Source organism: Salvia hispanica, chromosome 3, assembly GCF_029641045.1.
Source record: "Salvia hispanica isolate PSC_SH4W2 chromosome 3, Shi_PSC_v1, whole genome shotgun sequence".
Classification (NCBI taxonomy): domain Eukaryota; kingdom Viridiplantae; phylum Streptophyta; class Magnoliopsida; order Lamiales; family Lamiaceae; genus Salvia; species Salvia hispanica.
Window position 1 is genome coordinate 40,572,768 of NC_142694.1, and position 23,840 is coordinate 40,596,607.

The window sequence follows — 23,840 nt, forward strand, 5'->3', positions numbered from 1 at the left end:
TATATCCCAAATCGATAAACATGGTGACTGAATAGGCTTTAATAAAACAAAGGGCAAATTGCTTGTAAATTTATGAATTTTCAAAATATTTTAACTTTTTCCATGAATTTTAAATGTTGCATGAAAGTCATTAACTTTATCAGACTGTGTAAATTTCTCATCCAACCCGAATCGATAGATTTTCGACACAAACTTATTCTCGTGGCGTGCCGGAAGTGTGACTTGGCAAGGGACAAATTTAGAATTCAATTCGAAGTGTGAAGCTAATGTTACTTTAATTAGTGAGCATCTCAATTGAAATAAGCCCAAAATAAATAAATAAATAAATTATGAGACAGAAAATGGAGTAGTAATTAGACGCAATAAAAGCTAACAACTTTGGGAGTTGGAATTTTCTATGATATGTCTTTCCTTAAATATATATTTGTTGAGATTAAGTGTAATATAGTATCTTAAAATATCATATAATAAGTTTTCAGATTAGAAAATAATTTTGTGGAATAGTATCTTGTAGACTTGCCCCGTGTAAGTTGGGTTGATTAATAATGGTTAATAGTGACTAGTGCATAGACTTCTAAGTCCAAGTCAATGGGAATTGACCATTTACTTCAATTCTAATACTTTCTCCATATGTTTGGAGCATTTTCTATTTAGCACAAGATTATATGTAATTTTATTTTGTAGATTGAGTAAAGAGAATAAAAACTAAAAAGAAATAAAGTGAAAAATAATATTTTAATTTTAGAAAAAATATGTCCATCTTTAACAGTCTATAAAGAAAAATGGGTCCATGATCAATTGAGAATTTTTAAGGTAATTGAAAAATGAGATGCAATATCAGCCACTCATTTTATTAAATGAGTGGTCTAGATTTTGCCACACAAAAAATATTTTTAGATTAATTTATTATGAAAGGGCAGCATGATAATTTCATGATTTTAATTATTATTATTATTATTATTATTTTCAAAAAATTAACTCCTATATGAAGGAGGAAATTACAAATTATAAATAAACTCCCAAGCAAGGAGGAAATTACAACTGATGTCAATGGGGCTCGAACTCGGCACCTCATATATTGATGTCTAAGCTCTTTGCCGCTATTCAGCTACTCATCCTCTCAAAACTCATCCTAGCTCGTCGTCCGATGCCTCGAGCAGATAGCCTAGATCCGGCCGCGATTCGCCGGAATCCGATACCAATTCGACGATTCCTTCCTCAACCCCTCCAGATTCGCCGCAATCCGACGCCGATTCGACGATTCCTTCCTCAGTCGCTCCAGATCCGTGACCGGAAGTGGGAGATGCAGTGATTTCCTCCTCGAAACTCTTCAAGAACAAGTCGAGGTCGTGGATGGAAGTGCAGAGATAGGAATCCTCGTCGATTCCGTCCAGCAGATCCTCCTTCGGCCGCTCACCTCCGGCGAGTCAATCTCCTCTGCCTTCGTCTCCGTTTCGTCTCTGGCATTTTGAATTCACGTGAACGCAGAGGGGATCTGGACTGACGACAGCTGCGGCGTCGATTCTGATAGAGCAGCAACTTGGAGAAACGATGGGTTTTTTTAGCTTGGGTGTATCTAATTTTGTGAAGGGGTGTTCTATTTTGGAGATCTAGGATCTGTCCAATTTGTGGTAGAAATCTAGAGAGAGGTGTTGGGGATGAAGAAGGTGGGAGAGAGAAGGCAGAACGTGAGAGACGGAAGAGAGTTTGTTCTCGTTTCCGGAATGGGAGTTTTTCTGCCTTTTTTTAAATTTTAATGTCAACTATATACCTAATTTATGTCAACTACCTATACAATTCATATCAACTACACATATATAATGTCTATTAAACACATAAAACGTCAGCTATGTGTATAATCCATGTCAACAACATATTCAATTCATGTCAACTACACACATATAATGTCAACTATGTGTATAATCCATGTCAACTACATATGCAATTCATGTCAACTACACACATATAATGTCAACTACATATATAATTCATGTCAACTATACAAATATAATGTCAACTATAAGTTGTTGACATTTGATGCTATTGATGATAATACCCCTTAGTTGACATAAACTACACGCTGTTGATATTGAGCAAAAACTGTGAATGAGTGGCTGAGATTGCATCTCAATTCTCAATTAGGCCTAAAAATCTCCACCTAACAGGGCCTAAGAAAAATGTGTCAATTAGAATAATAATACAAACAAAATAAGTACATCAAAATATTATCTCAGTCCACATAATATAGTCTTATTTTCTATTTTAGTATGTCCACAAAAATTATGCTCTATTTATTTATAGTAACTTTTTTATCACTAATAATATGAGCCACAATTTTCTAAAACTACTTCAATCACTTTTTCTCTATATATCTTTTACATTATTAATTTTGTTCTATAACCATTGGCGGACACACATAGACATGAGAGAGGGCTTAAGCCCTTCCCCAATTTTTTTTTTCTTTTCTAGTTGTATTATATTATAATTTTGTTAGTAATTTGTGTGAATTAATGTGCAAAATCCCCTACCTAAATAAAAAAGTATAAGAAAATTATTATCCAGTACAAAATTTTAATATATAGCCCCTACCTTTGACAAATATCTGCGTCCGCCGTTATAACTCATACTGTCATTTACTACTAAGAATTGGGCGAAGGTAGTATACAAAAGTACTTCAGAATTACACATATTTTCATGACATCCCAATTACTCTAGTAATCATATTTCCATTACATCGTGACGATTTGATTGCATGGATATTTTCCACATTCTAGCATAAAATGTGGAGTAGAAGCGTAAAATGTGGAGTAGAATAAAAGCGTAGAGAATATAATAACGCGTGGGATTGAATGATGATGGTGAAACTTGTTGAATTAATCAGGAAACAATTATATTATATATGAGTGATGATATTAGAGCTACAATACCAGATCATATATATAAAGATGTTTTTTTTATGGATGCTCTTCATCACCACACTAATTTTGAGTAAAGCAGTAGCAATGAATGTTTCAAATTCGAGCAGAGAATTGCAAGCATTGATAGATTTTAGATGGCCTCATACCAACTCCTCAGCTCATCACTGCCACTGGGAAGGCATTACCTGTGACGATCATGGCCGCGTTGCAGAGCTAAGCCTACAATCTATAGTAGGATGCGATGATCAAACTTGGTGTCACGATCTTCGCCATCTTGATCCCCTTGTTTTCACATCTCTGACTACCATTCATCTCACCGAATGTGAACTCCATGGAGCTATCCCACCACACATAGGTTACCTCTCCAACCTATCTTATCTCAATTTCTCCAATAATCAACTCAATTCCCGACTGCCTCTTTCATTGGCTAATCTAAGTGAGTTACGCATTCTAGACATTTCTGATAACTATAACATTATTGGTGTCATTCCACCTGAAATAGGTAGCTTATCCAAACTTACTCATCTCAATTTGTCACACAACTACCTTATGAGTGAGCTACCTCTTTCCTTAGCAAATCTGAGCGAGTTACATGTACTTGACATTTCTCATAGCTATGATATTAGTGGTGCCATTCCACCTAACATCGGAAGCTTATCCGAACTTACTCATCTCTATTTGTCATACAATGGACACTGAGGTGAGCTGCCTCTTTCCCTGGCAAATCTCACTAACTTAGAGGTTCTTGACATATCTTATAACCATGGCATTCATGGGGTAATTCCACATAAAATAGGAGCTTTATCCAAACTTACTCGTCTTGATTTATCATACAATCAACTCCAAAGTGAGCTGCCTCATTCGCTATCAAATCTCACTAACTTAAAGATGCTTCACATTTCTTCTAATAGCATTTTCGGTTCCATTCCTTCTGGAATAGGATACCTCCTCCATTTGATTGTTCTTGATTTGAGCAACAATTACATCAATGGCTCTCTGCCCTCAACTATGATCCAATTAACAAAATTGGAGATCTTGAATTTGGATGGCAATAGCTTGGAAGGTGTTTTTGAAGCAGGAATACACACGCTTCCTTCTATCACAACCATAGGCCTCAGTAGGAATTCAATCCACGGACGGATACCTATTCCGTTTGGAGATGTTCCTAATGCAAAGTTTCTCGATATCGATCTTTCGATGAACCATCTTTTTGGTGAGATCCCTGAATCTGTTTCACTTTTGCATGGAATCAATTTGTCCTTCAATAGTTTGGAGGGCCACATTCCACCTGACGTGCGGCTTAGATTTGGGAGGGAATCGTTCATTGGGAATCTCAATTTAAATCTTCCGACTACATCCACAATAGATGTGGAAATTCTTTACTATGTAATCTTTGTGATTTTAATTTTCTGTGGAATCTATTTCATATTCTCCAAAAGAAGGGAGAAGAAAGCAGCATCAGTCACACCTCATCCCAAACATGGTGACATATTCAACATTTGGAACTTCGATGGAAAAATCGCCTATCAAGACATCATCCAAGCAACACAAGACTTTGACTTGAGATACTGCATCGGAACTGGAGGCTATGGGAGTGTCTACAGAGCTCTACTGCCCACCGGAAAAGTTGTTGCCATTAAGAAGCTTCACAGATTTGAAGGAGATAATCCTACTTTTGACTCCTCTTTTAGGAATGAAGCCAAGGTTCTCTCTCAGATTCGCCATCGCCATATTGTCAAGCTTTTTGGTTTTTGTCTACACCAACGGAGCATGTTTCTCATCTACGACTACATGGATAGAGGAAGCCTCTTTAGTGTGTTGAAGGATGAAGAAGAAGCCGTGGAGCTGAACTGGAAGAAGAGAGTAAATGTGGTGAAGGGAATTGCCAATGCATTGTCTTACATGCATCATGATTGCGACCCACCTATTCTACACAGAGACATTTCGAGCAGCAACATACTCTTGGATTCAAAGTTTGAAGGTTGTATATCTGATTTTGGTACTGCTAGATTGTTGGATCCAGATTCATCCAATCAAACAATACTCGTGGGAACTCGGGGATATATCGCACCAGGTATGTTTTACACACAATAACATAGTTTCAAGTAATTGTATTCATGACGATAACATGTTTGTTGGCGGCAGAGTTGGCCTTCACAATGGTGGTTACAGAAAAATGTGATGTGTATAGCTTCGGAGTTCTGGCACTGGAAGTCATGTTTGGGGACCACCCGGGGGATTTTGTTTCCTCCATGACGATGATGAAGAGATCCACGCAGGTTGCTCAAAACATGATGGTGCAGCAACTATTAGACAAGAGGCTACCATCTCCGGATGAAGATGTAAGAGTGTCGAGGGAAGTGGCTGGAGTGGTTAAAACAGCACTGAAATGCATTAGCTCTGATCCGAAGTCGAGGCTGCCAATGAAGGAGGTGGCTCAAGAACTTGCTAAGCATCCACCAGGATTGCCAATCCCATTCCGCTCCATATCAGTGCTTCATCTCATGTATTCAGATTGAACTCATTAACCATATGCTAATGCCTCTGTTTTTCCTCTGTTTCCTCATTTTTTCTTCTAGGATAATATTGTCATTTTTTTCACAATTAAGATAAAATATATGTTTATAAGGTAGTGATAAAAAGCAAACTTATATATTGTACAAATTTAAAACTCCTCAACATAGCTTCAACACAGTTTCAATACAATATCAATACAGTGTAAAATTTCAAGATTTTAATGTCAACACAGTATCAACACAATTACAACACAACATCAATCATTGACTACCGTTGAAATTCTGTTGACATTTTCCTATTGATGTTTTTTTGTGATCTATTGACATTTTTCAATGGTACAGATCATAGTTTTGAGTTTGTAAAATATTTGAGGTTTCATTTGATCACATCCCTATGTTAATATATGTGCTTCTACTCATAAACCAACAATAATAAGAGTGTGGCTTTAATAAAACAAAGGGCAAATTGCCTGTAAATTTATGAATTTTCAAAATAGTTAACTTTTCCCATTAACTTTAATGTTGCATGAAAGTTATGAACTTTATCAAACTGTGTAAATTTCTCATCCAACCCGAATCGATAGATTTTCGACACAAACTTATCTTCGTGGCGCGCCGGAAGTGTGACTTGGCAAAAGACAAATTTAGAGTTCAATTCGAATTGTGAAACTAACGCTACTTTTATTAGTGACCATCCCAATTGAAATAAGCCAAAAAAATAAATAAATTATGAGACAGAAAATGGAGTACTCCCTCCGTCCACCGTTAGGAGTCCCAGTCACTTTTGGGCACTTGTTTTGTAAAAATGATAATAAATAGTTAAAATGGAGAAATAGTAAAGTAAGAGAAAGAATAATGTTAATAAGACTCTTCTCAACATTATTCTCTATTTTACTTTATTATTTCTCTCCTTTAACTATTTATTATTATTCTTACAAAACAAGTGCTCAAAAGTGGCCGGGACTCCTAATGGCGGACAGAGGGAGTAGTAATTAGACGCAATAAAGCTAACAACTTTGGGAGTTTGAATTTTCTATGATATATATTTCCTTAAATATATATTTGTTGAGAGTAAGTGTAGTATAGTATCTTAAAATATCACATAATAAGTTTTCAGATTAGAAAATAATTTTGTGGAATAGTATCTTGTAGACTTGCCCTTGTAAGATGGGTTGATTAATAATGGTTAATAGTGATTACTGTATAGACTTCTAAGTCCAAGTCAATGGGAATTGACATTTACTTCAATTCTAATACTCTCTCCATATGTAAGATTATATGTAATTTTATTTTGTAGATTGAGTAAAGAGAATAAAAACTAAAAAGAAATAAAGTAAAAAATACTACCTCTGTCCACAAAAATTCGTCCCAGTTTGATCGGGCATGGATTTTAAGAATTGGCTTGACTTTGCATTAAATGAAGGTGTGTAGTGGAGTTTGGGTCCCACATTGATGCTATTCTTTTATTCATTTCTTTTAAATTGAGGTGTAAAAGGAAAACTAACAGATTTTACATCCATCTTTTTTTTTACAATTAACATCTACACTTAACCAATTTTCTGTAATTAAAATGAGATTACTGAAAATTGATTAAATACAATGGCAGACAATTTTACAACAACAAAACTTGCTCAATGTATGAGTAAATAACTCCAAATTGGCCTCTGCATTTCAAAATATGGGTGCTGCCACCCTAATTAATTTCATACATTTTGAGAGGGAATTTCCCAAAAACCTACCACACTTTGGAGGGAAAGTAATTCAAACTAATGGAGGGAACATCATTTCATACACACAACAATGGAGGGAAATTCAAGCTACACCTATCTATAAAAGGAATAGCTACAACTACAAATGGTGATTTTTAGAACTAGTGCCCTCATAAAAATTTCATCACTGGGCTATGGAGGAGCCTGCTGGAAGAGAGTCACGCATAATACCAAACACCACCAAAAATCTGCTAGCTCAAAGTCTGCTGCAATCGAGCCAGGCAGGAGAAGCACCGTATGGAGCTATTGAAAAGGCAGCAAAACAGTTTGGAGTAAGCCGGAAGACGGTCCACAGAATATGGGCAGAGGCAAAACTTCAAATTCAGAGTGGTGTACCTGTGCACATAAGTGAAAGAGTTAAGGGCTATGAGCACAAAGATAAATTTCAGCCTGATGCTGTCAAGTATAGAGATCTTTCCGTCCTTGAGAGATCTAACATCCGTAAGATTGCTTCAAAACTTGATGTAAGCAAGAGCACAGTGGCTAGGTTTGTGAAAGAAGAGCAAATCAGACCACACACAAATGCTATAAAGCCCCTACTCACTGCCTCCAACAAGTTAGCAAGGATGAGATGGGGTCTCAGCCATATTCAACCACTCATAGTCAATGGTATGTTAAAATATCACACAATGCACAATGTAGTACACATAGATGAAAAATGGTTTTACATTACTAAGACATCGGATAGATACTACCTGCTGCCAGATGAGATTGAGCCATATAGAGCATGTAAGTCAAAGAGGTTCATCACAAAGGTGATGTTTATGTGTGCTGTGTGTAGACCTCAGATTGCAGGAGATGGAGAAGTAACTTTTGATGGAAAAATAGGCATTTTTCCTTTCACCACTATGGAGCCAGCAAAGATGAAATCAAAGAACAGGCCAAGGGAGACTATGGAGACAAAATCCATTCAATCAGTGAACAAAGCAGTGATGAAAGATTGCCTCATTCAAAAGGTACACTTTTTTTCCTCATAATTCATTCAATCACATAGTAACAGATCATATAATGTGTAGATCATACCAGCAATCAAGGCAAAATGGCCAGAGAATTTAATCAAAGAGATATTCATTAAGCAGGACAATGTCAAGCCTCACATAAATCACAATGATGCTGATTTCTATCAGCTGCATCCACATATGGGTTCAAGTTTCATCTCAGGTGCCAATCTCTACAAGATGATAAATTGGCTAAGGGAGTGGATGACTTGTTGAGGAATGTGCATATGTCTTTTGAAGAACTTAATCCGTACACACTCAACAATGTTTTCCTTACTCTACAAAGTTGTCTAACTGAGATACTTAAGGTGCAAGGGGGAAATTGCTACAAAACTCCACACATGAATAAAGAGAGATTAACAAGGATGGGGACACTGCCAGATGCTATAGAGGTGAAAGAAGAAGTTGTGAAGGCTGTTGTGGCATACCTCCAACAGCCAGAAAATGATGTGAGCACAAAATATGACATCTCAGGTGTCAGTGAAGCTGTAGGCTTCTAGTCCAGCATGTAGAAATCATACTTTTTGTCAGTTGGGTGTGTAAGCCTCAGAATTAGGTGTGGCTTATGCTATTCAACTGTTTTTTGTCATTTTGTAAAGCCTCCAAATCTGTATAGGAGTGGCTTCTAAAATCCTAATCCCTCAGAAAAATTTCATCACAGGGCAGCCTCCAAAACTTGTAAGGAGTGGCTTCTAAGGGTGTCTATCTCACATAACAGTCTCCTAACCTTGTAAAGGGGTGACTTGTAATATGAAACTGTTTCTATAATGAATTTGTATGGTTTTTAAAGCCTAATCCCTCAGATAGCATGGTTAAATCATAGACAAACAAGCCTCCTAACCTAAGAACATGGGTGGCTCATTAATCAGAAAACTCAACAACAAGAAACACAAACAAATTCATCACAGGGAACACAGCAGTATGTGTAAACCATACAAAATCATCACAGGGAACACATCAGTAAACCATACAAAATCAGCACAGGAACAAATCAATATGAGCATAGCTATCATCATAAGGAATAACTCAACATCAGCAATTATCACAACCACGACATCCAGATAAAACAACAACCAAGTCCATCCAAACCCACGGCCTCCAGATCAAACAAGAACCACAACATCCAAACCCACAACCTCAAAACTCATCCACACCCCAGCCTCCAGATCAAACAACAACCACAGGCCCACAACCCCAAAACCCATCCACACCCCCGCCTCCAAACCCTTCACACAACCACATTTTTCAAACCCTTCAAACAACCAAGCCTCCAATCCATCGAACAACCACAACCTCCAAACCCACATTATCCAAACCCAAAATATAGAAATTTGAGGGACAACATACTTAGATTAGATTAGATCCAAAAACTTTGGTAGCAAGATTGCAAACATTTCCTTCTCCACATCTGAATATACGATGGGGGAGGCTTGAGGTATGTCGACGGAGGTGGCTGCTGGTGGTGGTGGTTGTGGTAGATCCAAAAACTTTGGCAGCAAGATTGCAAACATTTCCTTCTCCACATCTGAATATACGATGGGGGAGGCTTGAGGTATGTTGACGGAGGTGGCTGGTGGTGGTGGTGGTGGACCATAAAAGGGGGTGGCTGGTGGTGGTGGGGTGTCTGGTGATGGTGGACCGTAGAAAGGGCTTTCACCCCAAAGTACTCAAACATCTTAGATTTGGGAAGGAATTCAGGTTCCGTTTCGGGGACAATGGTGTCCGTCAAGTTTCCGACTGGATAGCGGGCTCCAACTGAAAAGCGGGCTCTGACGGGATAGTGGGCGACTATGGGGGGGTATGAGGGCCATAGATGCTCTGGTGTGTCTGGGACAACGAAGTCGTCCAGATTGTCGGAGGAAAAATAAGGACAGGAGTCGGGATCTTCCGGCATCGCAAACCCACAAAATTAGGGTTTTCGGAAGGTGATAAAGGCGGTGGATGGTGGATGAAATCAATTCACAGAGGGAGGCGTTATATACGAACTAGGGTTTAAGTAGAATGAAGGAAACGGTTGGGGAACGGCTTCCCTTCCATTTAAATCATTGAAATGGAGGATGGTGGTGGGTGGGAGAGTTTAATGGAGTTAAGCTTAGGTGGGTGGGAGAGTTAAATGGAGAGAGGCTGTGGTGGGTGGCTGAAATCAATTGAAGGAGGCGGTGGGTTGGTGGAATTAATGGAGGAATTCACACCAAAGGTTGAGGGAGGTGAGAAGATGGTGAAGAAAGAGTGTTGACCGAATGGGAGGAGAAATGGCAAGTTAGTGTAAATAAATTAAATATGGAGGGGAGTTTTATTGTTCATATTTAGTAAATTTGAAGTGGGACAAATTTTCAGGGACGGACTGAAATGGTAAACTGGGACGAATTTTCTTGGACGGAGGTAGTAATATTTTAATTTCAGAAAAAATATGTCCATCTTTGACTGTCTACAAAGAAAAATGGGTCCATGATCAATTGAGATTTTTAATATTAGAAAAAATATGTCCATCTTTGACATTCTATAAAGAAAAATGGGTTCATGATCAATTGAGATATTTTAGGGTAATTGAGAAATGAGATGCAATATCAGCCACTCATTTTTATTAAATGAGTGGTCCAGATTTTGCCACACAAAAAATATTTTTAGATTAATTTATTATGAAAGGGCAGCATGATAATTTCATGATTTTAATTAGCTCCTTAAGCTTGTGCTATTCAGCTACTCATTCTCTCAAAACTCATCATAACTCAGACGAGTCCAACCAGCTCCTTCCTCGCCGGAGACGCCACCGGAGGTGGAATCCCTAGCTCGTCGTTCGACGCCTCGAGCAGATAGCCTAGATCCGGCCGCGATTCGCCGGAATCCGATACCAATTCGACAATTCCTTCCTCAACCCCTCCGGATTCGCCGCAATCCGACGCCGATTCGACGATTCTTTCCTCAGTCGCTCCAGATCCTTGACCGGAACTTGCTAAGCATCCACCACGATTGCCAATGCCATTCCGCTCCATATCAGTGCTTCATCTCATGCACTCAGACTGAGCTCACAAATGCATAAAACCGCTTCTTCTTGAATAAAGATTAAATGTCTTAGTGTATATCTATTTTTGTAGTATCTATGATAATGTATCTGCGTAATAGTAAAATAGCTCCACTCTTAACATATTTATAAAACTCCAACTGGAGCAGGAATCTATATTAGTTAAGCAACATGTAGTGTTGGTTCCATTGTTGAAAACAACAAAAAGAATTTCTAATAAATGAATCTCTCATCTGCTTAGATGGATAACAGAAACATATACAACTAGCTGAGGCCATCAAGAGAATCTAATTAAATCCTCTAACTGAAAGGGAAAATCTTTGTAGACAAGAACCATAAGCATCAACTAAATAAATGACAGGGAAAATCTTGGAGTTTGGAAACAATTACTATAACAATAAGAGGGCAACGGCAAATGTTTCAACTTGACAAAATAAGTGAATATGAGTAAATATCACATAAAAACTGGTCAAATATAATTTACTAATGTAAAACAATTCAAAACTAGGATAACATAACCTCAAGGGTTATGTTCAAGAAGTCTTAAAAGGAGCATTACATGTCAAAAAACATCCAACCAAAATAACCTCTTGACTAGAGTATGTTCTTCAATCACCTTTTATCGGAAGGAGCAGCCCTCGGTGAGGCGGGCACGGCCACCAGTCGGTTGGCAGAGCACCGTCTGGCAGTTTCCGCATACAACAATGGTTTGGGAATGACTGAAAACAGTGGTTCTGCAAATACATCAACATTTACAAACATAAATATATAAATCAACCAAAACTACAAACATTTCAACAATCACCAACAATTGACTTACTCATCTTGATTTGTCATGCAATAGACTCCAGAGTGAGCTGCCTCTTTCATTGGCAAATCTTAGTGAGTTACACGTGCTCGACATTTCTAATAACAATAACATCTATGGTACAATTCCACCTGATATAGGAACCTTATCCAAGCTTACTCATCTCACTTTGTCTCATAATAACCTCCAAATTGAGCTGCGTCTTTTATTGGCAAATGTGAGCAACTTACAGTTGCTCGACATTTCTCATAACTATCGCATCAATGGTGTCATTCCACCTAACATAGGGAGTTTATCCAACCTAACTTATCTCGATTTGTTTTATAATCAACTCCAAAGTGAGCTGCCTCTTTCGTTAGCAAATCTGAGTGAGTTACATGTGCTCGACACTTCTTATAACTACATCCATGGTGTCATGCCACCTAACATAGGAAGCTTATCCAAACTCACTCATCTCAATTTGTCCTACAATCGTTTAGAGGGCCACATTCCAACCAAACTATGGCGTAAATTTGGGATGGAGTCGTTCATCGGCAATCCCAAGTTACTAGCCCCATCTGATTCTGAAGGAGGAAGCAAACATAGTGATAAGTCAGTTATAATTTATGCTGTGACAATAGTATTTGGCTGTGTGTTTCTGTTTTTAATTTTAGTTGGAGTCTGTTTCTTAAGAAAGAGAGTAGCAATATCAAACACACCTGATGTAAGACATGGTGACATATTCAGGTGCTAGGGGTGATTTCAGCCAGAACCGGAATATGAGAATAAGTTTATACTTTATTTTTCAATGTCTTTGATACTAAACTGATCTCCTATATATAGGAGAAAGTACACAAAATAAGATTACATGAATAATTATTTAGCCGGAACGTATATCTGATCTGTAGCCGTTGCCCGACGGGTTGGAACCCGCGCACAGCCGCCCAGATCCTTATCTCCGCTGACCCTCGCGGCGCCGGATTATCTTTATCTTGTTATTGTCCTTTTATCGGATCATTAGGGATTTAGGTCCTTAACACATTGATACTAAACTGATCTCCTATATATAGGAGAAAGTACTCAAAATAAGATTACATGAATAATAGATATGGGATATCTTAGATTGATATGCTAATCAATTTATCTTCCCTCATGTGCGGCTGATTTGACTCTAGGTTTTGCTTCCTTGATGGGGTGGGCTTGTGAAGACTTCGGGCATAGAGCTACGGATGGCTGCACGCTGATGGACTTGTATCAGAGTCCAAGTCCCTATCACATATTCAAGATATGGAACTTCGATGGAAACATCGCCTAACAAGACATCATCCTAGCAACCACAGACTTTGACTTCAGATACTGCATTGGATCTGGTGTATATGGGAGCGTCTACAGAGCTCTACTGCCCACTGGAAGAGTTGTTGAAGTTAAGAAACTTCACAAATTTGAAGGAGATAATCCTACTTTTGACTCCTCTTTTAGGAATGAAGCCGAGGTTCTCTCTCAGATTCGCCATCGCCATATTGTCAAGCTTTTCGGCTTTTGTCTGCACCCACGCAGCATGTTTCTCATCTATGACTACATGGAAAGAGGAAGCCTCTTTAGCGAGTTGAAGTATGATGATGAAGCCGTGGAGCTGAACTGGAATAAGAGAGTAAATGTAGTGAAGGGCGTTGCTAATGCATTGTCTTACATGCATCATGATTGTAGCAAGCAACAACAGAGACATATCAAGCAACAACATACTCTTGGATTCAGAATTTGAAGGTAGTTTATCGGATTTTGGGACAGCTAGATTGTTGGATCCAGATTCTTCCATTCAGACTCTACTTGTGGGAACTCGGGGCTATATTGCACCAGGTATGCACAACATAACATAGTTTAAAGTAGTAACTGTTTCATGACGATGACATGTTTGTTGGGTGCAGAGTTGGCCTTCACAATGGTGGTTACAGAGAAATGTGATGTGTATAGCTTCGGAGTGTTGGCATTGGAAGTCATGTTTGGAGATCATCCAGGGGATTTCCTTTCCTCCATGACGATGGGGAAGAGATCCACGCAGTTTGCTCAAAACATGATGGTGCAACAACTCATGGACAAGAGGCTACCATCTGTAGACGAAGATGTAAGAATGTCGAGGGAAGTGATTGGAGTGGTGAAAACAGCTCTGAAATGCATAAGCTATGATCCAAAGTCGCGGCTGTGTATGAAGGAGGTGTCTCAGGAGCTCGTTAAGCATCCACCACGATTGACAATGCCATTCCGCTCCATATCAGTGCTTCATCTCATACACTCAGACTGAACTCACAACTTACAACTGCCTTCTTTTGGTAATAAATTTTCGATGTTCAGTAGCCATATGGAAATGCCTCTCTTTTCTCTGTTTACGTATCAAGATATGTTGGCATATGTAGCTTTGTATTTATACTATTGGCTATAGTTAAGTGCCTCCGCTTTTAACATATTTATGTGATTCGTTAATTATGTTTTTCTCCCCTAATATTGTCTAAACTCGAAACTATAATCTAGACCGTTAGAAAATATCAACAGATGATAAAATAGTAGCAACAAAAAATGTCAACACAACAATGTCAATAGTTGATGCTGTGTTGATATTATGTTGACACGAGTTGACATTTTCTATTGCTATTATTTTGTCATCTGTTAACATTTTTAACGGTCTAGATCATACTTTGGAGTTTGTACAATATATGAGTTTGCTTTATATCACTACCCGATCAGTATATGTGTAAAAATCTTATTCTTATTGCATATATTGACGAATTTTTAAAATATAATTTGGCAATTTGTAGTACGTAATAACATCAAACAATAGCACACAACTACTAAAACACAGTAACAACTTACTACTAACTGCCCCGTTAAAAGGATTTGCAAAGAAAGGGTTTGTATTTTATTCACTCATATATATAGAAATATATATAGAAGAAGAAGACACAAATCACTCAGATTGAAAGCTACTTACACAATCATTCATATAACGACTGAACATCAAATTCCCCCAAAAACCATGGATCTGGGGATCTGATCAGAGGATGAGAGTGAATCCCTCGCACAAGAAAAATGAATCCAATAATCGCATTGTGAGCAGGAGAAAGCAACTTTATCTACGAATCCCGGAATGATTTCTTTGCAGTCCCCACACTTCTCATTTCTTCCGTAACCAAGCATCCGTGTAAGAGTGAGAGGATGAGAGTGACAAGGAATATCAAATTTGCCTCCGAACTTGACTTTGGATAAATAGCCTGTTGGATATTTGGATGGACTCTTATTTGGGCTGTGTTATTGTTAAGCCCGGATGCTTTTTATTGGGCTGAGCCCAATGACTTACCTTCTATCACCAGATGCTGCCACGTGCCCTCCCTCTTGGATCTTGCTTGATAGCCGTTGGATGTAGGGTTGTTGGTGATTAGTGAGAGAAGGCCTGGGCGTCGGTTTCATTATCTCATCTATCATCTCTCTCTCTCTTCGATTCTTCAGATTATCTCTCTCTACTCTCTCTTCTTCTCCGATGATCTTCCGGCCATCTCTTGGTGATCTTCCATGGTTTGTTGAGTGGTAGATCTGTTGTTTTGTGAGTGCTGGTGTAAGGCAATCTCTTCGATTGCTTGGTGCTGGAGAAGATCTAGGGTTTGTGAGAACTTGAAGGCCGTGTGTGGAGATTCGTTTGGTGAAACTTGATCTGGTGTGAGGGGTTTCTCTGGTGGGGGTATTGGTGGTCAGAGGGTTAACTCTATCCAATCCATTGGTGCTCCCTTGGGTCTAGTTCTGGAAAAATAGATTTGTGTTGTTGTGGCGGGTTCTGAGCCAAGATACTTTGATCTCTGATCTTACTCTTTGTTCGTAGTTAGTTTCTTGTGTTTTAGATCCGAGAGGATCTTCCTGTTGTTACTAACTAGTTGATTAAGTGTGCAGGTTATGGAGCTAGCAAGGTTGATAGCTTAGATCGGTTCAAGATCTTGTAATAGCTAGGGTTACTTGTTCCTGTTCATCAGCCGCGTGGGTGAGAGTTTGGCTGAGCTCTCTTGTACAAGAACAAAGAGGTCTCGGTAATTAGTTAATCTAGACTAATCTGATCCCTACATAGCCAACCGAAGGAATGCAGTTTACGTGGAAAGAGTAGTCACATATAGCACAGTGGTAGAACCAATACTTGCACTCTATACCTTCCTCACACACCTCGCATATGTCATGATCACTACCGGTACTGCTAGTATCAGTAGTGATCAAATGAAGAGGATGTTGATCAAATTTATGAAAATGAACCCTTTTTGGTAGTAAGGCGCACCTTAGATGAATGTAGAAATTGCAGGTAGTGCACCTATACACATAAAAAAAGGTTGAGAGGCGGGAACAACAACTGATGGAGGAGGGCCACATACCGCGGGTGGTGCGAGAAAGAAGGTGTTGGCTGTGTGAGCTGTGCTTTATAACCATTGGGGCAACCATGCACGATAGATCAACCATCAAGGGACCTGAATCAGGCAGAAAGTAGTAGCAGGCTGCATTGCTAGGAAGACAACAGAAAATGCAGAAAAATATTGAACTGACGTACCATTTGTCAAGGTACGGACAAGGGCGTGCCTTATATTCTTCGCTGTCTTCATCATTTGGAAGCTCAAACTTCATAATGGGGAGGTCTGCACAGACTTTATGAGCAAGAAAAGAGCAGCCGCCTTGTTGAGAGCATTTATAAAATGAAGATGGAATAGTGATGGTTTGTGTGCATATATCACACACTAGTTTGTAAGTGTGGTCATCTTCCTCATCACCTACTAGGACCAAAGGATGCTTGTGAAAAATCTCAATCGCAAGCTTCTTGTCTTCATCACCAATATTATGTGCTTGGTTTCTCTACGAGTGTGTACGGATCTCCAAACTTGGAAATGTGTCCAAGTCGTCATCTGGTAGTTGGATCAACTCTAGCCTAGTTTCTACAATGAATATATATTAGATGCTATTAGTATAAGTAATGAAGTTGAGTGGATGAGTTATATACAATCCTTACGTACTTGATTGAATTTTCTCGAGTCCACATCTGACATGAGAAAACTGCACGGTTTGGGGGCAGATATAGATGGCGTTATGGGTAAGAAGCAAGGGTTGGTTGCAAACTATGCACTCCTCACTTCGAATACTGGCACGAATAGAATAAGCGAGAACATAAGGTTCAGGATTCGAGGGGAGCGTGATAGCAGTAGGTGTTAGAGAACCTTGTGAAGAGCAAGCTGAGGCTCGAATCAAGAAAGCATGCAACGTTGAATTGCATGAAATGGATAAGACAAATGATTCATTAAGGTTGTGTGGAACACCTAATGAGGCCAAGATGCAAGAAGTACAAGCTGGACCACATCTGATGAAGGTTGGGGATCTGCCGACAGTCAAGCAATGGGACCATTGTACTTGGAGAGACATTGTGGTCAAAGGAATGACAAAGAACAAGCTTTAGCATAATTCTGTTTACTTAGTATTGTGTTTATCAGAGTTTGTTAAATTAGTGAAGGAATTAGTCACGGCATTCTAGATGCTTCTGATTAGTAGTATAAATACTGTAATGTAGAATGTTCTCACTTATGGAATGAAACAGAAAAATTCTCTCAATGGCTAAAGCTTTCTTGTTCAGTCTTTCAATGTCTACTGTCGTTCTTGGCTATATCTTTCATGGTATCAGAGCGGGATCTTCATGATCCTGTCTCTCCTACCCCATTTCTGTTTGTTTTCCTTTTTTTCTCACCTTTTACCTTGGGAAATGGCAGACCCTAATGCGGTTCCTTATGGAGCTGTTCCTCTTTTCTCACAGCTGCCACCCATATCAGTGAAACTAACTGATGGGAATTTTCTCATGTGGCAACAGCAAGTTGATGTTGCTGTCTATGGCTACGGCCTTGAAGGATTTCTTACTGGTGAAGCTACAGCTCCACCTCAGATGGTTCCGGATGCAGAAGAAGGGACTTTGGTGATGAATCCGGCATTTTTGGCATGGCAAAGACAGGATAGAAGGGTAGCAGGATGGCTGCTCTCATCACTGTCTGAAGGAGCTCTCACTCTTGTGGTGGGACTCAGATCAGCAAGGGACATATGGTGTGCTCTTGAAACGAATTTTGTCAGCCGCTCAACTGCCAAAGTGATGCAATACAGACAACAATTGCAGAGCTTGAAGAAAGACTCACTCAAAATGAGTGAATATCTCAGCAAAATGAGAACTTACTTTGATCTCCTAGGTTCAGTTGGGTGCAGGATATTAGATGGAGAACAGATTCTCTACATCTTGGGAGGTCTGAGTCAAGAATATGACCCAGCTGTGTGTGCTGTCACCTCCAGATCATATCCGTGGAGCCTAGGAGATGTGAGCTCTTTCCTGCTGAGCTTTGAAGCAAGGATGGAAAACACCAGAGGAAATGCAACAAGCATTGAAGGGTCACAACCCACACTGAATTTGGTGCAGCAAGCTGTGCAGAAAAGAGATTTTCCACCCATTTACTCCAAAAAATTTGATACTGGAGGAGGAAGAGGTGGATCAAGGAATCAAAGGGGAGGCCGAGGTGGCAGAGGCTTTGGAAGAGGAGGAAATAAAATAGTGTGTCAGCTCTGTGAGAAGCCTGGCCATTCTGCAGCAAAATGTTGGCATAGGTTTGAGCAGAACTTCACTTTTCCTCAGGTCCAGTTCAGAGGAAGTGCACCTCAACAACAACAGCAAGGGTATTTCAATCCCTCAGCTCACATGGTGCAATCTGTTCCAAGATCACCTACTGCCTCTTTCTCTATTGGAAACCAGTCAGAGTTTAACTATGATGCTGGGCCTTCCACAAGCTGGTATCCGGACTCAGGAGCAACTCATCACATCTCCAATGATCTGAGCAACTTGAACATTAGCTCAGAATATACAGGAGGTAAATCTTTAGTTCTTGGAGATGGATCTTCTGTTTCTATTTCTAATATTGGGGAATCTGCTTTTAGTCCACAATCAACTACTTGTTCCAGAAAGCTTCATCTAAAAAACCTTTTGCATGTTCCTAACATTACCAAAAATCTTCTTAGTGTGTCTAAATTTGCTAGAGACAATTCGGTTTTCTTTGAATTTCACCCTGACTTTTGTTTTGTCAAGGATCTGGGCACCCAGCAAATCGTGCTCAAGGGAACTCTTGAGAAAGGATTATATCACTTCCTAGTTGACCATTCCCCAATCAAGAGAAGCTCCAGCTCCAATTTTCATTCAAGCCAAGCCGTTCCTGTTGTTCACTCTGTCAGTCTGGATCCTTCCAACCCCAGCAGCAGCTTAGATATTTCCAACTCTAGTAGTAGTTCAAATTGTTCCACTGGCCTAGATGTTGCTTTGTGGCACAATAGGCTAGGTCATCCTACTCTAGATGTTGTTAAAATTGCTTTAAATAGCTGTAAAATTCCATTTGTGTCAATGAAAACTCCTCTTTGTGAACCATGCTGCATTTCAAAGTCACACAGACTCCCTTATACTCAATCTACCTCTGTCATAAATTCACCTCTGGAGTTGATTCATAGTGATTTATGGGGTCCATCCCCTGTTCTTTCAAGAAATGGCTTTTCCTATTATGTATCTTTTGTTGATCACTTTTCAAGATATACATGGATTTATCTCTTAAAGCATAAAAATGATGTTCACTCAGCCTTTAAGGAGTTTAAGGCTATGACTGAGAACCGTTATAACTGTAAGATTAAAACTCTTCAGTCAGATTGGGGAGGTGAGTTTCAAGGCTTGACTTCATTGTTGAAAACATGTGGTATTTTCCATAGAGTATCCTGTCCCTACACACCACAACAGAATGGCCTAGCTGAGAGAAAGCATAGGCATATAGTTGAGACAGGATTGGCTTTGTTGGCTCAGGCTTCTTTGCCTCAAAAATTTTGGGATGATGCATTCATCACTGCTGTTTATTTGATAAATTTGATGCCATCTAAAGTCATCATGAACCTCTCTCCCTATGAAAAGCTAAACTCCAAGAAACCTGACTACAGTTATCTAAGGGTCTTTGGTTGCTTGTGCTATCCTTTTACCCGACCATACAATAAGCATAAGCTACATTTCAGATCAGTCAAAGCCACTTTTTTGGGATATAGCCCATGTCATAAGGGATATAAGGCACTCCAACCGGATGGAAAGGTGATCATCACTAGAGATATCCTCTTCGATGAATTCAGTTTCCCATTTAAGTCCTTTTCTTATGAGAAAAACACAGAAAAATTCTCTTTTCCTCCAGAAACTCCAATTTTTTCCCCCACTTCATACATGCCTGCCTCACACTTTCCAAACCTTCCACCCTCTTCTACCTTTCAGCCACACCACTCTTCATCAAATTCTGGTTCTGCTTCTCCATCTTCTCCTGCTTCCTCCCAAACTCATCATACCTCATCTCCTATCTCCTCCAGCTCCAGTGACTCTGATCCTGCTACTATCACCGATCTCAAGCAACCAACTCATCCCATGACCACAAGATCCAAGGCTGGTGTATTCAGGCCAAAAGTGTTCACTGTACACCTCTCACCATACCTCACTCCCAAGTCTGTATCAGAAGCTTTGTTAGTTCCAATTTGGAAGGCGGCAATGTTATCTGAATTTCTTGCTCTTCTCAAAAACCACACTTGGATTTTGACCACACTTCCACCGGGTAAAAATCTGATAGGCTGCACCTGGATCTTCAAGATCAAGTTTCACATTTCTGGAGAGATAGCTAGGCACAAAGCAAGACTTGTTGCTCAGGGTTTTTCACAGCAACCTGGATTTGATTTTAATGAAACATTCAGTCCGGTTGTCAAGCCTACAACTATCAGAGTTATTCTCAGTTTAGCTGTTTCTCTTGGGTGGTCTGTTACACATCTTGATGTGAATAATGCCTTTCTTAATGGGGATTTGAAGGAAGATATCTACATGAAACAGCCACCTGGTTTTGAGCAAGGGGGGCCACATCTAGTCTGCAAGCTCAACAAGGCAATCTATGGGCTCAAACAGACTTCAAGAGCCTTGGTTCTACACTGTTCACTCAGTTCTTCTTACTCTTGGTTTCACACAGTCACGAGTTGATGCTTCTATGTTCTTCAGACACAGAGGAAATGAGGTCATATATCTACTGATCTATGTAGATGATATGCTAATTACAGGAAATTGCCAAGCTTCTATACAAAAGGTGATCTCTCAACTGCACTCTCATTTTTCTTTAAAAGATCTTGGGGAGGTGAGTTTGTTTCTGGGAGTTGAAGTGATTAAAACTACTGAAAATGGCCTTCACCTATGTCAATCTAAGTACATCAAAGATCTCTTAAAGAAAGCCAATATGTTGGGTTGTAAGGGTTGTCCTACTCCTATGTCTTCTAGCTGTGAGCTGAGCAAGAATGTGGGTGAACCAATATCTGATCCAAAGATGTATAGAAGTGTTGTGGGGGCGCTGCAGTATGCATCCATAACAAGACCAGACATAAACTATGCTGTCAATAAAGTGAGCCAATACATGGCTTCACCATTAGACACACACTGGAGAGCTGTGAAGAGGATACTTAGGTATCTCTCTGGAACCATTGATTTTGGTGTTCAAATTCGCAAGTCTAATGGTGAGATATCAGCCTTCTCTGACTCGGACTGGGCTGCTGATCTTGACGACAGGAGATCGACAAGTGGTTTGTGTACTTTCTATGGAAGAAACTTGATTTCTTGGTGCGTGAAGAAGCAGAATGTGGTGGCTCGTTCAAGCACTGAGGCAGAGTATAGAAGCCTGGCACAAGCGGCTTGTGAAGTGACTTGGTTGACTTCATTGTTGGGAGAAATGAAGGTACAAAGGAAGTGTGACCCGGTCATTTGGGTGGACAATCTAAGTGCAATCGCACTGGCTTCAAACCCAGTGCTTCACGCACGAACTAAACACATTGAACTTGATGTTCATTTTGTGAGAGACAAGGTTCTTGCTAAGGAAATAGAACTAAGGCATGTCCCAACTCTAGACCAAATTGCGGACATCTTCACAAAGCCCTTAAGCCAACAATCCTTCGTGAAACTGCGGGAAAGATTAGGCGTTGTGTCCCTTGCCTCACTCGGATTGAGAGGGTGTGTTAGAGAACCTTGTGAAGAGCAAGCTGAGGCTCGAATCAAGAAAGCATGCAACGTTGAATTGCATGAAATGGATAAGACAAATGATTCATTAAGGTTGTGTGGAACACCTAATGAGGCCAAGATGCAAGAAGTACAAGCTGGACCACATCTGATGAAGGTTGGGGATCTGCCGACAGTCAAGCAATGGGACCATTATACTTGGAGAGACATTGTGGTCAAAGAAATGACAAAGAACAAGCTTTAGCAGAATTCTGTTTACTTAGTATTGTGTTTATCAGAGTTTGTTAAATTAGTGAAGGAATTAGTCACGGCATTCTAGATGCTTCTGATTAGTAGTATAAATACTGTAATGTAGAATGTTCTCACTTATGGAATGAAACAGAAAAATTCTCTCAATGGCTAAAGCTTTCTTGTTCAGTCTTTCAATGTCTACTGTCGTTCTTGGCTATATCTTTTAGTAGGCAGTATGGTGCAGTCTTGATGAATCCAGGAATCACAGAGCTGGCACGAGAAGAAGAAGCCTTGATGCATCTCCCCACAGCAATCACACATTGACAAAATCTGTCTACAATGAGCCACGAGAGGGTGAGGTGGATGGCTCTTGTGTTTGCTTTTGATCACAACACCAAACATTGCAGCTGCAGACAGAGGATGCATTTTGAAATTGCAATCCTCACAGTCGTAGGTGAAATTGGGACTTCCTTCTCGCAGACGAAGGATGTGGTCCTCATCATCCGGACTATGATTGGGATGGATAAATTCTTCTAGTAATTTGTGTGCACACGATTTGTGCAGGAAAAAATCGCAAGCATCAGTGGTGCAAGTGTAGGAAGGAGAGCAGATAGAATTGGCAAACCACAAAGTTTGCAAGAATTATAGTTATCACTAACATCCACTTCCTCATCATTTACTACAAAGGAAGTCAATGGATGATCATGACTGAAAGGCCTATCACCCTCCATACCTGTCATTCAAAAAACAGAGAGAGGTGTTAAAACATGGACAAGAAAGCTGAAGCATAACTAATAATTAATGTTACTATCACATTTTGTGATTTCTTGGACACATTTGCAAAGCTGCCTGTTTTAGTTCTTCCTATAAAATTTGGCTTGTTATTAGCTTCTATCTTTTTCAATTAAATGCAGGCACCAATCTAACCAAAGCTTTTCCTATGGAATATAAAATTAAACATGCTAATTATTTGGTTATATGCAGAAATCTATATTCAATTAGAACAAAAATAAAGAGAGATTAACTAAAAAAATACCAACCTAAGGCAAGAGAAATCGACGAAATGCGGAAGTGCCTCTGAATATTTTCCCTCTTCAGTGATGCAATTGAATGTGTATCACCAAATTTTGGGAAGAAGATGTGTTAAGACATGGTAAAATCTTCGAATATAGTACTCGTATATATATACTTGTTTTAGATGGATTAAAGTATTAATGTTGGGTGCTATGCACAGTATATACTTGACTTGATCAGTCGGCCAAGAATATCATCCCCTTTTCTCAAAATGTCATGTTGTTGGATTTATTTAAGACTAAAGTCCACTTTTGATCCCCTGTATTTTCCCTAAAATTCTTTTTGGTCCCTTACATTAAATTTGTGAGCTTTTAGTCTCAAACATATTGTTTTGATCCATAAAAGCCCTTTTCAGTTAAAATAAACGGTCAAAGTGTTTGACCAACTTAATAATTTAATTATAATCTAATTAACCTAATTAATTTATTAAAT

General features: G+C 39.3%; 1 protein-coding gene and 1 pseudogene across 2 annotated transcripts; one reads left to right on the forward strand and one right to left on the reverse strand.

Annotated features, from left to right (window-relative positions):
* The first annotated feature begins 2,946 nt into the window (after positions 1 to 2,946).
* Positions 2,947 to 14,469, forward strand: LOC125209987 (uncharacterized; annotated as a pseudogene). Its single transcript, XR_016136270.1, has 4 exons — positions 2,947 to 4,144; positions 12,011 to 12,749; positions 13,287 to 13,867; positions 13,936 to 14,469. The product of XR_016136270.1 is annotated as an uncharacterized LOC125209987 (transcript).
* Positions 14,470 to 15,019: 550 nt separating this feature from the next.
* LOC148930784 (uncharacterized) lies at positions 15,020 to 16,657 on the reverse strand. The gene is made up of 3 exons (XM_089066614.1): positions 16,584 to 16,657; positions 16,195 to 16,349; positions 15,020 to 15,273 (listed from the first exon to the last, which is right to left on the reverse strand). Exons 1-3 carry the CDS (start codon positions 16,655 to 16,657, stop codon positions 15,020 to 15,022), a joined length of 483 nt encoding a protein of 160 aa, XP_088922740.1.
* Between the last annotated feature and the right edge of the window lie 7,183 nt (positions 16,658 to 23,840).

Coding starts and splice junctions, on each gene's coding strand:
- LOC148930784 (XM_089066614.1), bottom strand. CDS start 16,657: ATGAAGTTTGAGCTTCCAAATGATGAAGACAGCGAAGAATATAAGGCA. Junction 16,350..16,583: donor TGTCCGTACCTTGACAAATG/GTACGTCAGTTC, acceptor TTATGTGTATAG/GTGCACTACCTGCAATTTCT. Junction 15,274..16,194: donor ATGCGAGGTGTGTGAGGAAG/GTATAGAGTGCA, acceptor AATATCCAACAG/GCTATTTATCCAAAGTCAAG.